This window comes from Pseudoliparis swirei, chromosome 23 (genome assembly GCF_029220125.1).
Source record: "Pseudoliparis swirei isolate HS2019 ecotype Mariana Trench chromosome 23, NWPU_hadal_v1, whole genome shotgun sequence".
Classification (NCBI taxonomy): Eukaryota; Metazoa; Chordata; class Actinopteri; order Perciformes; family Liparidae; genus Pseudoliparis; species Pseudoliparis swirei.
This window is the reverse complement of record NC_079410.1, coordinates 2212004-2228212: the sequence shown is the minus strand read 5'-3', so window position 1 is coordinate 2228212 and position 16209 is coordinate 2212004. Positions and strand designations below refer to the sequence as shown.

Genomic DNA, 16209 nt, shown 5'->3' with positions numbered 1-16209 from the left:
CAGACCGAGCCTCTTTTAATTACAGCTTTAATGAGAGCGTGTGTGTGTGTGTGTGTGTGTGTGTGTGTGTGTGTGTGTGTGTTTGTGTGTGTGTGTGTGTGTTTGTGTGTGTGTGTGTTCTCTTACAGGTGTTTGACTCTTTAAAGGTTTTCTCAAAACACTTCCACGTCTAGAAAGCAGACTTATTAAGATTTAGAAAAGATTATTGGTTAATTGATTAAATTGATTAATTTAGGATGTCAAATTTGAATAAGTGGTTTCGGCTGATGATTGCGACGATGTCACTTCTGATTAATATTTCAATTAATTTCAGAAGAAATCAATTAAATAATGAAGAAAAAAGTTTGGAGCTCAGACTGAAGCCGTCTTTAAAACGTCTTCGTTTCCAACACAGTGACACAAACTCACAAGGAGTTAATGAATTAAAAACAGTAAACGATAAACCATTAATCAGTTGTAGATGATTAATCTCCTGTCTGCTGACTCATTATTTAAATGTATTAGCTTTCTCCCCGGAGTCCTTTTGACTTCACGTCTCATGGGGTCATCGGACCCTATGAGACGGCATAGATCCTATCTGCTGATGGATCATCGAGGTCTGGGTCGTGGAATTCCTGCTCCTGACTACGCCACTGTCCTGTTGAGACTCCGCCCACTGTTGAGACTCCGCCCACTCCTCCTCCCCACCGCCATCTGCCTGATGGATCGTGGAGGTCTCCATCGTGGAATATGCCTACTATGAACTATTCATACACTCTGTCATATTCATTTAATGTATTTTAACTCTAAATCTGTCCTTCTGGTCACATGACATCTATTGTTCTGTCCATCCTGGAGAGGGATCCTCCTCTGTTCTCTCCTGAAGGTTTCTTCCCTTTTTTCCCCCTGAAGGGTTATTTGGGAGTTTTTCCTGGTCCGATGTGAGGTTTTGGGGCAGGGATGTCTATGTGTACAGATTGTAAAGCACTCCGAGACAAATTTGTAATTTGTGAAATTGGGCTATACAAATAAACTGAATTGAATTGAATTTAAATGAAATAACAGAGAAATGAATGCAGTGTTGAATACATGATGATTTAATGTGCTTCTGGTTTTAATTCTGTTATTTTGGAGGAGTGTTCTTCTATTGTGTTACTTTTCATTATCAAGGAGCTGAAAGACATGTTTAGTTCCTGCGACACATTGTTGCGTCGCGTTGTTACGACACATTATTACGACGTATTTTTGCAACACTTTGTTGCGTCGCGTTGTTGCGACACATTGTTCTGACACATTGTTACGACACTTTCTTGCGACACATTTTTGCGACACATTGTTGCGTCGCGTTGTTACGACATATTATTCCGATGTATTTTTGCGACACATTTTTGCGACACATTTTTGCGATACTTTGTTGCGTTGCGTTGTTGCGACACATTGTTCTGACACATTGTTCCGACACATTGTTACGACACATTATTCCGACGTATTTTTGCGGCGGATTTTTGCGACACATTGTTGCGTCGCGTTGTTACGACACATTATTCCGACGTATTTTTGCGACACATTTTTGCGATACTTTGTTGCGTTGCATTGTTGCGACACATTTTTGCAACACTTTGTTGCGTCGCGTTGTTGCGACACATTGTTCTGACACATTGTTACGACACTTTCTTGCGACACATTTTTGCGACACATTGTTGCGTCGCGTTGTTACGACACATTATTCCGACGTATTTTTGCGACACATTCTTGCGACACATTTTTGCGATACTTTGTTGCGTTGCGTTGTTGCGACACATTGTTCTGACACATTGTTACGACACATTAATACGACGTATTTTTGCGGCGTATTTTTGCGACACATTGTTGCGTCGCGTTGTTACGACACATTATTCCGACGTATTTTTGAGACACATTTTTGCGATACTTTTTTGCGTTGCATTGTTGCGACACATTGTTGCGACACATTGTTGCGCATAATGCTACGTTATTCACGATAAACAAAACTACAATACCTGCTGTAGTTTTGTTTATCGTGAATCACGTAGCATCGTCGTTGCTGCACCGTGATACAAAGCTGATGGGAAACTTTCTCTTATACTTTTATTTGTGGTGTACAAATCATTCCGTCTCTTTCTGTTGGTGCTAAAGAGAGAGAACATCACACCATGCCGCTGTGTGGTCGTTGTCTACTGCTTTGCTGCATAATTACTTTATAATTCAAATATTTAATCAGGTTTGCTGTTAGCCACAGCGCTAAATATATAAAACACATATACAGGACTGTCTCAGAAAATTAGAATATTGTGATGAAGTTCTTTATTTTCTGTAATGCAATTAAAAAAAACAAAAATGTCATGCATTCTGGATTCATTACAAATCAACTGAAATATTGCAAGCCTTTTATTCTTTTAATATTGCTGATTATGGCTTACAGCTTAAGAAAACGCAAATATCCTATCTCTAAATATTAGAATATCATGAAAAAGTATACTAGTAGGGTATTAAACAAATCACTTGAATTGTCTAATTAACTCGAAACACCTGCAAGGGTTTCCTGAGCCTTGACAAACACTCAGCTGTTATAAATCTTTTTTTTTACTTGGTCTGAGGAAATATTAAAATTTTATGAGATAGGATTTTAGAGTTTTCTTAAGCTGTAAGCCATAATCAGCAATATTAAAAGAATAAAAGGCTTGCAATATTTCAGTTGATTTGTAATGAATCCAGAATGCATGACATTTTTGTTTTTTTAATTGCATTACAGAAAATAAATAACTTTATCACAATATTCTAATTTTCTGAGACAGTCCTGTAGAAGTTAATTACTAAGAAAAGGTGGTTTGTTGCTGGGGGACTCACGACCACTCCGGAGTCTTTCCTTCTTAACCAAATTGGATTTTCTTGTTTGTTTATTCGTTGAAGTTTTCATCTTGAGGAACTTGTGTGTGCGTGTGCAGCAGCTGTGTGACGCGCAGCAGCGAGGGCTCAAAGGAAGCCACATTACCACATCGCATCCTTGTGTGAGGCAAGGTCGGCCCGCTCCATACATCACATCAGCGCCGCCGCGCTTCCCTCCAGATGGCATCCACACACGGATCCACGGCACAACTTACATTATTAACTACCTGCTCTGCATGAAATGGCAAATTAGAGGCGACGCCCACCAGCAGCAGAATATTCCCCTTCTTCTGGAAAAAAACCAAAACCTCCCTTCATCTGCAGAGAGAGGTTCTCTCATTACAGCTCCTCACACGACTCTGTGTCTGTCTGCTGAGCATAGAGTATCCTTCAAAAGACAAATATAGAGAAGAAATACAAGACAAAGACAATACTTCCTGACAACCTTGATGACGACAACAATACGTCGCAATAAAGAAGACGGCGTGTAAAATAAGAAAATATATATATATATATTTATATATATATTTATATATATATATTTATACATATATTTATATATATTTATACACTACCGTTCAAAAGTTTGGGGTCACTTAGAAATGTCTTTATATTTCAAAGAAAAGCACTGTTTTTTCAATAAAGATAACTTAAGATAACAAAAATTGTTAATGTGGTAAATGACTATTCTAGGTGGAGACGTCTGGTTTCTAATGAAATATCTCCAGAGGTGAATAGAGGCCCATTTCCATCAACTATCACTCCAGTGTTCTAATGGTACATTGTGTTTGCTAATCGCCTTAGAAGACTAATATCTGATTAGAAAACCCGTGCAATTATGTTAGCACAGCTAAAAACAGTTATGCTGGTGATATAAGCTATACAACTGGCCTTCCTTTGAGCTTGAAGTTTGAAGAACAAAATTAATACTTCAAATATTAATCATTATTTCTAACCTTGTCAATGTCTTGACTATATTTTCGATTCAATTTTCAATTCATTTGATCAATAAAAGTGAGTTTTCATGGAAGACACGAAATTGTCTGGATGACCCCAAACTTTTGAACGGTAGTGTATATATATACATATATTTATATATGTATATATATTTATATATATATTAATATATTTATATATACATATTATGTACAGTATATATATACATATTTATATATATTTATATATGTATGTATATATTTATATATATGTATATATTTATTAGGGCTGTGAAACGATTACAATTTTTAATCAGGTTAATCACAGGTTTCTGTGGATTAATCATGATTAATCACATATATACATTTATACACAGGGGGGCACATAACTTGCATCGAAGCTCTGCCGCGCGCGAGCCGAGAAGAGTTGTTGACGGGGGGGGGGTGCAAGTGACTTTTTTTCGTCCCGATGTGCGCGCACACGCCGGCATCCGAGCTCTCAGAGTTCACGGGAGAATATATGAATATATTCCCTCTAGAAACTGGGGAAGAAGGTCTTAGAAACAAATCCCGTCGGCCCAATTACCAGCCATCTTCATCCTGGTATACCACGAGCCAAACCTGTAGGATCCGCCTCCAATGTGGGGCGGATCACTGGTCGGATCATGGTCCCACCGGCAGAACCAAGTCCTCCTAGCCCTCACCAACTAAAGCTTCTCCGTGGTCTGTCCGTAGGTGTATGAACGTCTCTTTCTGAAGGTCGAAGAAACACAAAGAAGTCTCTTTCCATTGTTGCCCGATGGATTCCTCCAAATGATTCGCGCTGTACCTTTAAGGCAGACTCAAGCCTCCTCTTCCGAACATTGACCTGGGAGCCACCAGCCGGCTGCTCTTTTCCTGTAACCCTGTAGCATTAAAGCAGGGTGGCATTCATGGTCCTCAGAGGATGAACCCTTCTGACTTTGGTGATCTCCCAACGTCTCATCTGATGCCAACATGAAGTTCACATTGGGTTTTTTAATAGAATATTCAAGAACTATTGGATGGATTGCCTTAAAACGTCGTACACACATTCGTGGTCCTCAGAGGATGAACCCATCTGTCTTTGGTGATCCTCCAACGTCTCATCTGACGCCACCATGAAGTTCACATTTGTGGTTTTTAATGAAATGTCTCTGGACCCATTGGAGGGATTGCCTTGATTGTTTGTCCAGACAGTCATGGTCCTCAGAGGATAAACCTTTCAGATCTTCTCTAGCACTATGAGATTTACATTTGTGGTTTCGAACTAATTGTCTCGAGAACTATTCGAAAGATTGACATGAAATTGAAAACACACATTCGTGGTCCTCAGAGGACGAACCCATCCGTCTTTGGTAATCCGATGACTTTTCCCATATGTGTCACCATGAAGTTGTCATGTGTGAGTTTCAATTCCAACTCCACTGAGCTTTACTGCTCCCCGGTACCGGCACATGGCGACCCCCCGCCATGTCTGTGTGACTGTAACAACGAAAGGTCCCTGGAGGTTCTCAATGTGGACCCGTCCGCAGAGCGCGGTACCTCCGGGTACAAAGACTCATTCTGTCAGCCGGCCCATGAACCCCTGTCACCCTGAAGGGAGCTCTGAAGGACGCCTTTCATTCGGAGGACCTGTTGCTGAAGGGAACTTCTTCTTTTCTACATTTGGCTTGACAGATACCAATCCAGACCCCTCAAACCTCAATCTGTCTCCTCTCTTTAAATGTCAACTGTTCTTCCTTGTTCAGGTGCTGATGCTCGGAAGCATTTAACCTTAATTTACTTGAAAGGACACGGTGAACGGCAAAAACCTTCTGAGTGACATCTGAGTCATCTCGGAATAGATAACTGACACATTCCTTTGTGTTTATAATAAACTACGGCAAGTTGAGGTGAACTCTGTTTTACAAAAGGCAGAATCAAACCATGAGAAGATCTTTATTTATATTCATATTTATATATATATATATATTTATATGAATAAATATATATATATACAACTATCAATATAAATATGTATTTATATATTCTATATATATAAATATATAACTATTAATATAAATATATATTTATATTATACATATTAATATATATAAATATGTATTTTTATAAATATACATATATATTTATATATAATGTATATAATTATATATATGAATACATATATATATGTTTATTTATAAATAAATATATAAATAAATATACAGTTTATATATATTCATTTATATATTTGTTTATTTATATATTATATATATATATATATATATATAATATATATAATAGTTTTTCCCGTGGTTTTCTCCGGGCCTAACGAACAGGTGGGGAGCGGCGGCGTTGCCTAATGATGGCCATTACTCACCTCTCTCCGACGCCGGGGCGAGATCAATGAAGCGCCGACACTTCTCACCTGAGAGAGGAGGGGGGGGCATGAGGGGGAGAGGAAGAGGGGGGTGCAAAGAGGTGAAGAGAACAAGGTGAAATGGGATGAGGAAGAGAGAAGTAGAGAGGATGAGGGGATTAATGAGAAGAAGGAATGGAAAAACAGAGAGAAAAGAGGAAACGAGTCAAACCACTGAGTCAGGCTGGATGCAACCAGCTCTATATATATATATAAATACATATATTATGTATATAATTATATATATATATATAAATAAATAAATCGATAAATGAATTTATATATATATATATATATATATATAAATAAATAGATAAATAAATAGATAAATGAATATATATATATATATACATATATATATTCACATATAAATGATCTAACTGAGCATTGTTTCGTATGTATGTCCTCGTGTCTCACAGCTGTGACTCAGTTCAGATCAGGAACCGGGAGCAGAGTTGTAGTTTAACACCCTTCTCTGCTCTTCCATTCGAGCAGTTACCCACCCATGACTCTAGAGTAGAGACTGTGTCTGTCCCACGGCCACTTCAATTAAATAAATCAAAAGTAAGCAGAAGAGGAGTCGGACACAATAACCTTATACAAGTTAACACCATTATTTCAGCAGTGCAACAAAACAGGTCTATTAAATGTGGTCTCCTAAATATTCGATCTCTGTCATCTAAAGCTGTGTTACTAAATGATTTAATATCAGATAATCACATTGATTTATGTTGCCTCCAAGTCATATTAATACTCACATTCCTCGAGGCACCGGTCGAGGAGGTGGAGTAGCAGCCATCTTTGAATCGAGCCTATTAATTAATCCTCAACCAAAATTACACTACACCTCATTTGAAAGCCTTGTTCTTAGTCTTTCACATCCAACCTGGAAAACACTACAGCCAATTCTATTTGTGATTCTGTACCGGCCACCAGGTCCATATTCAGAGTTTATATCTGAATTCTCAGAATTTATATCAAGTTTGGTTCTTAAAACTGATAAAGTTATTATTGTTGGAGATTTTAATATCCATGTGGATGTTGATAATGATTGCCTTAGTGCTGCATTCATCTCCTTGTTGGACTCGATTGGCTTCTGTCAGAGAGTACAGAAACCCACTCACAGCTTTGGCCACACGCTTGATCTTGTTCTTACTTATGGCGTTGACATTGAGCATTTGAACGTCTTCCCACAGAATCCTCTTCTGTCAGACCACAACCTCATCACTTTTGAATTTATACTACCGGAGTGTACTCCGTTAGTCAAAAGTTTCTACACCAGATGTCTAACTGACAGTGCTGTAGCTAAATTTAAAGAAGCGATTCCTTCTGTATTTGATTCGATACCACGTCTCAATATAACAGAGGACTCCTGGTCTAACTTTAGTCCGTCCCAGATTGATCATCTTGTTGACAGTGCCACAGGCTCTCTGAGAATGACACTGGACTCGATAGCCCTCTGAAGAAGAAGACAGTGAGGAAGAGGAGGTTTGCTCCTGGTATAACCCTCAGACCCGCAAACTGAAGCAAACGTCACGAAAGCTTGAACGCATATGGCGTTCAACTAATCTCGAAGAATCCCGCTTAGTTTGGCGAGATAGTCTTAAAACTTATAAGAAGGCCCTCCGTAATGCCAGAGCAGCCTATTACTCATCAGTAATAGAGAAAAATAAGAACAACCCCAGGTTTCTCTTCAGCACTGTAGCCAGGCTGACAGAGAGTCACAGCTCTGTGGAGCCGAGCATTCCTATAAACCTCAGTGGTAATGACTTTATGAACTTCTTTAATGAAAAGATTTTAACTATTAGGGACAAGATTAATATTCTCTTGCCCATAACCAGTGCCAATTTGTCCTCAAGTGGAATGGCCTTGGAAACCGCTGTATGCCCTGGTGTATATTTGGAGGGCTTTTCTCCCATCAACCGTGACCAATCATCTTCAACGGTTTCTACTTCGAACACGTCTACCTGTCTCTTGGACCCCATCCCGACGAGGCTGCTTAAAGACGTTTTGCCTTTAATTGGCGGCTCTCTATTAGATATTATCAATGTGTCTCTGCTAACAGGCCACGTACCACACTCCTTCAAGGTGGCTGTTATTAAACCTCTCCTGAAGCCCACTCTGGATCCAGAGGTGTTGGCTAACTACAGACCGATCTCTAACCTCCCCTTCCTCTCTAAGATCCTTGAGAAAGTGGTCGCAAATCAGTTGTGCGACTTTCTACATCATAATAGTTTATTTGAGAAATTTCAATCAGGATTTAGAAAACACCACAGCACCGAGACGGCACTGGTGAAAATTACAAATGACCTCTTAATGGCAGCAGATAAAGGACTCCTCTCTGTCCTGGTCTTGTTAGACCTTAGTGCTGCATTCGACACCATTGACCATGACATCCTGTTACAGAGACTGGAGCAGTCGATTGGCATTTCAGGCACGGCACTAATTTGGTTTAAATCCTATTTATCAGATCGATCTCAGTTTGTATTTGTAAACGATGACGCCTCGATAACCACCAACGTTAATCACGGAGTTCCACAAGGTTCTGTGCTTGGACCAATTTTATTTACCTTATACATGCTTCCTTTGGGCAATATTATCAGGAAACACTCCATAAACTTTCATTGTTATGCAGATGATACTCAACTATATTTATCGATAAAACCAGAGGAGAGCAACCAACTCGGTAAAATTCAAGCATGTCTTAAAGACATAAAAACATGGATGACCTGCAACTTCTTGATGTTAAACTCAGACAAAACCGAAGTAATTTTAATCGGCCCTGAGCACCTCAGAGATCAATTATCTGGTGATGTGGATTCTGTAGACGGCATTGCCCTAGCATCCAACACCACTGTAAAGAATCTTGGCGTTATCTTTGATCGGACTTGTCCTTTAACTCCCACGTAAAGCAAATCTCAAGGACTGCATTCTTTCATCTACGTAATATTTCAAAAATCAGGCACATCTTGTCTCAAAAAGATGCAGAAAAATTGGTTCACGCGTTCGTTACTTGAGACTGGATTACTGCAACTCCTTATTATCAGGCTGCTCTAATAAATCTCTTAGGTCCCTCCAGTTGATCCAGAATGCTGCAGCTCGTGTTCTCACTAAAACTAAGAAAAGAGATCACATCACTCCTGCACTAGCTGCTCTGCACTGGCTCCCAGTAAAATCAAGAATCACTTTTAAAATTCTTCTCTTAACGTACAAAGCCTTGATTGGTGATGCACCATCATATCTTAAGGAGCATGTAGTACCATATTGCCCCACTAGAGAGCTACGCTCACTAAATGCGGGACTACTTGTAGTTCCTAGAGTCTTAAAAAGTAGAATGGGAGCCAGAGCCTTTAGTTATCAAGCTCCTCTTCTATGGAACCAGCTTCACCTTCAGTCCTGGAGGCAGACACAGTCACCTCGTTTAAGAGTAGACTTAAGACCTTCCTCTTTGACAGAGCTTATAGTTAGGGCTGAATCAGGTTCACCTGGTCCAGCCCCTTGATATGCTGCTATAGGCTTATAGCTGCCGGGGGACGTTTAGGATGCACTGAGTACCTATCTCCTCTTTTTTCTCTCCTTAAGGATGAATGTTCATCTCTCAATCACACGTTACTAACTCTGCTTTCTCCCGGAGTCCTTAGACTTCACGTCTCATGGGGTCATCGGACCCTATGAGACGGCATAGATCCTATCTGCTGATGGATCATCGAGGTCTGGGTCGTGGAATTCCTGCTCCTGACTACGCCACTGTCCTGTTGAGACTCCGCCCACTGTTGAGACTCCGCCCACTCCTCCTCCCCACCGCCATCTGCCTGATGGATCGTGGAGGTCTCCATCGTGGAATATGCCTACTATGAACTATTCATCCACTCTGTCATATTCATTGAATGTATTTAAACTCTAAATCTGTCCTTCTGTACACATTACATCTATTGTTCTGTCCATCCTGGAGAGGGATCCTCCTCTGTTCTCTCCTGCAGGTTTCTTCCCTTTTTTTCCCCCTGAAGGGTTATTTGGGAGTTTTTCCTGGTCCGATGTGAGGTTTTGGGGCAGGGATGTCTATGTGTACAGATTGTAAAGCACTCCGAGACAAATTTGTAATTTGTGAAATTGGGCTATACAAATAAACTGAATTGAATTGAATTGAACTGAATTGAATTGAATTGACTCAACAGGGTCAGGAGCAGCTTCTCTCCTGACGAGGTAAATGTTCTGCAGGTGGAGTTTGATGATGATGACGTTGGATCTTCATCAGCTGGTCATTTAAACGGGAATAAAACCCGGTGGCTCGTAAACGGAACATTTGAGGAGTTTTCGTGTTCATCAGCCGCGGGGAGAACTCATAGGGAACATGGTCTTCATCTGAATGTCTGGTGTGTGTGAAACATGAATGTTATGAACGTGTCCCACTCGTCTTCATCAGGCGGATCTGAGATCTGACCTCAAACAACTCGTGTTGTCTTAAAACCTTATTCTGCGTGTCGTTGTAATATTTAACGCTCGACTGTTGACGAGTGTCTGGTTTAATCTATAAACATCTGGTGTAATAAATAATAAAGATTATTCATACAACACACATCAAAACCATTCCATTTTTCCAGCGGCCCCTGAACGCATCACGTGTGGCCACTTCTGTCACACTGACAACATTTGGGGGATATTTCTTTATAAAACTCTTTATTCGACACGACTCTTTCTCAATAAATCGTTTACAGCAACCAGATTTTACTAAATGAACTGAACACAGAGGTCAGAGGTCAAAGTTCAGGTCGGGGGAGTTTGTAAACACGTACATATTTCTGGAGCTTGTTTCCAACATTGGCACCACATATGGGCACTTGGGGGAATGTCGAATGTAAAGGATTCATTGTTTTCTATTTGTGTATTTAATATATATATAGATATATATATATATATATATTAATATATATATATATATATTAATATGTATAATGTCTGCCTCATGAGTTACAGAGCGACATGCTGGACTCCTCTCCCTAGAGGTGCAGGTCAATTTATTAAAACAGGATTGTTGTGGAACTCTCAGATGGAAACAGCTCAGTAAACGTGTATTAATCCGCCGCTGAAAATAGTCCCAACAAATGGACTATTTCCTCCTGTTTTATGAGACTTTTTAAAGAGTAAACTATACATTTGTTTATTTTAATTACGTCCTCAGTAACTAAAATAAATATGAATTATTCTTTAACTTCAGTGCCGCAAAAAAGTCTTTTTAAAAACAACAAATACCGAGTTTATTCTAAATAAAGACGGAAAATCAACAACTCGTCATATCTGAGAAAAATGAATCGAGTGATTACAAATAAAAAATAAAAATGTGACAATAATCAATTAATCTCTAATGATTAATCCATTACAACAAACTAAGTGAGAGACACTTGAACCTATCTTCTTTTATTCTGGAGGGAAATCAACAAGCTTCTGATTGAAAGGCCCATAAACTGTAAAACTATAAAAACGATAAAACCCAGATGCGTGTTTACTGGCTCTATAAAACTAATGGATTTTTTTAACTTGTTGCGCGCGCCGCCCACCTGCCTCGTCGATGTTCTCCTCGCAGGAGTACCAGATGCCGGTGTGGAAGCGGCGGAAGAGGAAGCGGTCGTCCCCGGTCTCCCAGCTGTAGTGCACCTTGCTCTGGTCCGTCTCGTTCACGCCGTAGTCGATGCAGTTGAGGCGCCGCTGCGGGCTGCAGTTGGGCTTGAGCACGCGCTGGGTGCCCTCGCACCAGTACGTGGTGATGAAGGCGGTGGTGGAGAAGAACAGCGCCACCAGGTTCAGGCTCACGGACAGCAGCGCGCGGCACTTGCGGGTGGTCCTCATGGTCCAAGGGAGGAAACAAAAGTTCCTCCAGGAGAGGAGGAGGAGGAGGAGGAGGAGGAGGTCAGAGGCGGAGCGGCATGGCGCGGCGGTGGCGCACGGAGCAGAATGTGCGCGTGTCCTCTTTGAGAGGCAGGTGGTCCTCAGACCGGAGAGACGAGACAGGTGATCCGGGATCCCCGAGACCCGGAACGTTCCATCTACTTCAGACACGAAGACCTGGACCCGGACCCGCTCAGAGACGTAGACCTGGAGGTAGACCTGGACTTAGACCTGTAGGTAGACCTGGACTTAGACCTGGACCCGGACCCAGCATCACCGACAGAAGAGTGACCACTGGCAGAGAGCGGAACGAGAGCGGAGTCTCTCTCTCTGTCTCTCTCTCTCTCTCTCTCTCTCTCTCTCTCTCTCTCTCTGTCTGTCTGTCTGTCTGTCTGTCTCTCTCTCTCTCTCTCTCTCTGTCTCTCTCGTGCGTCATCACCGTGACCGACTGTTCTCATAAAAAAGAGGAGGACACGTCACAGCCTCAACTAAATTTGATTGATGTCGATATATTATATAAAAAATATCAGTTTTCATTTGTTTATTCAGTTTATTGTTATAATAAAATATGTAACAAAGAAAAGCAGCAAACAAAATGAAATATACAACTTTTTACATGAAGAATTATGAAAAAGATGAATTAAATATTAATGGTATCTTTATTCATGTATACATAATGTTTGACATGTTTTATTTCCATCTCATTGTTTACCGAGTTCATCAATTTAAAATAATAATAATAAGCGATTAACCGTTAAATCATGAAAAATAAAGAATCATTGAACCTGTGTTCATCTCTTTAAAGGACTGCTGTGATGGTTGTAGTTTTTCAGGGAACATGAAGGATACAAGGAGGGAACGTGAAGGGAACATGGAGGATACAAGAAGGGAACGAGGAGGGAACATGAAGGATACAAGGAGGGAACGAGGAGGGAACGTGAAGGAAACATGGAGGATACAAGGAGGGAACGAGGAGGGAACGAGGGAACGTGAAGGGAACATGGAGGATACGAGGAGGGAACGAGGAGGGAACATGAAGGGAACATGGAGGATACAAGGAGGGAACATGAAGGGAACATGGAGGATACAAGGAGGGAACGAGGGAACGTGAAGGGAACATGGAGGATACAAGAAGGGAACGAGGAGGGAACGTGAAGGGAACATGGAGGATACAAGAAGGGAACGAGGAGGGAACATGAAGGATACAAGGAGGGAACGAGGAGGGAACGTGAAGGGAACATGGAGGATACAAGGAGGGAACGAGGAGGGAACGTGAAGGGAACATGGAGGATACAAGAAGGGAACGAGGAGGGAACATGAAGGATACAAGGAGGGAACGAGGAGGGAACGTGAATGGAACATGGAGGATACAAGGAGGGAACGAGGAGGGAACGAGGGAACGTGAAGGGAACATGGAGGATACGAGGAGGGAACGAGGAGGGAACATGAAGGGAACATGGAGGATACAAGGAGGGAACGAGGAGGGAACGAGGGAACGTGAAGGGAACATGGAGGATACGAGGAGGGAACGAGGAGGGAACATGAAGGGAACATGGAGGATACAAGGAGGGAACGAGGTGGGAACGAGGGAACATGAAGGGAACATGGAGGATACAAGGAGGGAACGAGGAGGGAACGTGAAAAACATGGAGGATACAAGAAGGGAACATGGAGGATACAAGAAGGGAACGAGGAGGGAACATGAAGGATACAAGGAGGGAACGAGGAGGGAACGTGAAGGGAACATGGAGGATACAAGAAGGGAACGAGGAGGGAACGAGGAGGGAACGTGAAGGGAACATGGAGGATACAAGAAGGGAACGAGGAGGGAACATGAAGGATACAAGGAGGGAACGAGGAGGGAACATGAAGGGAACATGGAGGATACAAGGAGGGAACGAGGAGGGAACATGGAGGATACAAGAAGGGAACGAGGAGGGAACATGAAGGATACAAGGAGGGAACGAGGAGGGAACGTGAAGGGAACATGGAGGATACAAGGAGGGAACGAGGAGGGAACGAGGGAACATGAAGGGAACATGGAGGATGCAAGGAGGGAACGAGGAGGGAACATGAAGGGAACATGGAGGATACAAGGAGGGAACGAGGGAACGTGAAGGGAACATGGAGGATATGAGGAGGGAACGAGGGAACATGAAGGGAACATGGAGGATACGAGGAGGGAATGAGGGAACGTGAAGGGAACATGGAGGATACAAGGAGGGAACGAGGAGGGAACATGGAGGATACAAGGAGGGAACGAGGAGGGAACGAGGAGGGAAGGAGGAGGGAACGAGGAGGGAAGGAGGAGGGAACGGGGAGGGAAGGAGGAGGGAACGAGGAGGGAAGGAGGAGGGAACGAGGATGGAACGTGTTAGGTCTGTTCTATCGACCGGCCGGCAGAGAGTTCACCACTCGGGGCAAGAAAATGACCAACGGCACCAATCCATCACCTCCACCTCCAGATCAATGTGTGTGTGTGTGTGTGTGTGTGTGTGTGTGTGTGTGTGTGTGTGTGTGTGTGTGTGTGTGTGTGTGTGTGTGTGTGTGTGTGTGTGTGTGTGTGTGTGTGTGTGTGTGTGTGTGTGTGCAGGAAAACGTTGATGAATGTGTGATAACGCTGGAACTCACTCTGAAGAAGAAGAAAAACCAACCGTTCAAATGTGAAGAAACTTTTGAGACGTAGACTCCTCTGGTTGTATAGAAGTCTATGCTTCATGTGTTAACGCTGCATTCTCTCTCCTGACCACCAGGGTGAAGCTTCTCTGGTTGTATAGAAGTCTATGCTGCATGTGTTAAAGCTGCATTCTCTCTCCTGACCACCAGGGGGCGACTCCTCTGGTTGTATAGAAGTCTATGCTGCATGTGTTAAAGCTGCATTCTCTCTCCTGACCACCAGGGGGCGACTCCTCTGGTTGTATAGAAGTATATGCTTCATGTGTTAAAGCTGCATTCTCTCTCCTGAACACCAGGGGGCGACTCCTCTGGTTGTATAGAAGTCTATGCTTCATGTGTTAAAGCTGCATTCTCTCTCCTGACCACCAGGGGGCAGCTCCTCTGGTTGTATAGAAGTCTATGCTGCATGTGTTACAGCTGCATTCTCTCTACTGACCACCAGGGGGCGACTCCTCTGGTTGTATAGAAGTCTATGCTGCATGTGTTAAAGCTGCATTCTCTCTCCTGACCACCAGGGGGCGACTCCTCTGGTTGTATAGAAGTATATATCTAATATTCAGTCTCCAGGCTTCATATAACTTCCGTCATGACGACATCATTTTTGTATTCAGAACATGGTTGGCGGGATAAAAATACGTTTCTCTTTTCTCTTTGTGTTATTTATTTCTCTCTGACCTTGAGACTCTCGCAGACGCGTCAAACATAAATCAGGTTTTAAACAGAGCTGCAGCAAAAAGACCCTGAACGCAACATCCGGCTTCTCGTTCCCCTGAAGGCATCACGCTGGACTTTCACTGCTTTCACTTTTGTTTTAGCGCGTTTTTATTGATATAAATCCGTCTTTCACTGTTGTTGGTCAACCGGTGGAACCCCCCCCACCCCCCTCTCTCTCACTCTCTCAGCCGAAAACAACATTTAGAAAAAAATGAAATCAAGAACGAGGAGCAGCAGTTTGCAGTGAAAATAACCTGAGAAACAATTCCACGCTCAGCAGATTCCTCCTGGTCCTGTTTTTCCAATTAAGTGTCTGGATGAATCCAGGGGGGGGGGGTGATGGGGGGGGGGGGTCGTGTCTGACAGGTAAGTTGTTTATGTTGGCCTGTAAATGACATTTATGTCAATTCCCTGAGGGTGGACTGCTGACGGAGGCGCTTCCATGCCGACGTGGTATAAATGGCCGGATTAGGTGACATTGCTGAGTCTAACGTTGGGGGGGGGGGGGGGGGGACAATAATTGAAAATAAGAAATGTAATCACATCCTAGCGTCTTATTCTGGAAAATATTGAGTGAATGAATCAGTACTATTTTCAGCCCTGAGTGTCGACATCTCAGGCTGTTTATTGCCTAAAGAACTCAAACTAAAGTGTATTCAGCTTCTAACAATGTACATTATATATATATTATATATATAT

At 42.1% G+C, this 16209-nt stretch overlaps 1 protein-coding gene across 1 annotated transcript in view; it reads right to left on the bottom strand.

Moving 5' to 3' along the window:
- Positions 1–12081, bottom strand: part of gsg1l (gsg1-like) — a 25730-nt gene extending 13649 nt beyond the window's left edge. The window contains exons 1-2 of the mRNA XM_056407145.1: positions 11793–12081; positions 6199–6246 (exon numbers count right to left, since the gene is read on the bottom strand). Coding sequence (XP_056263120.1) covers positions 6199–6246; positions 11793–12081 — 337 coding nt within the window. The remainder of the gene's footprint in view (positions 1–6198; positions 6247–11792) is intronic.
- Positions 12082–16209: the final 4128 nt, after the last annotated feature.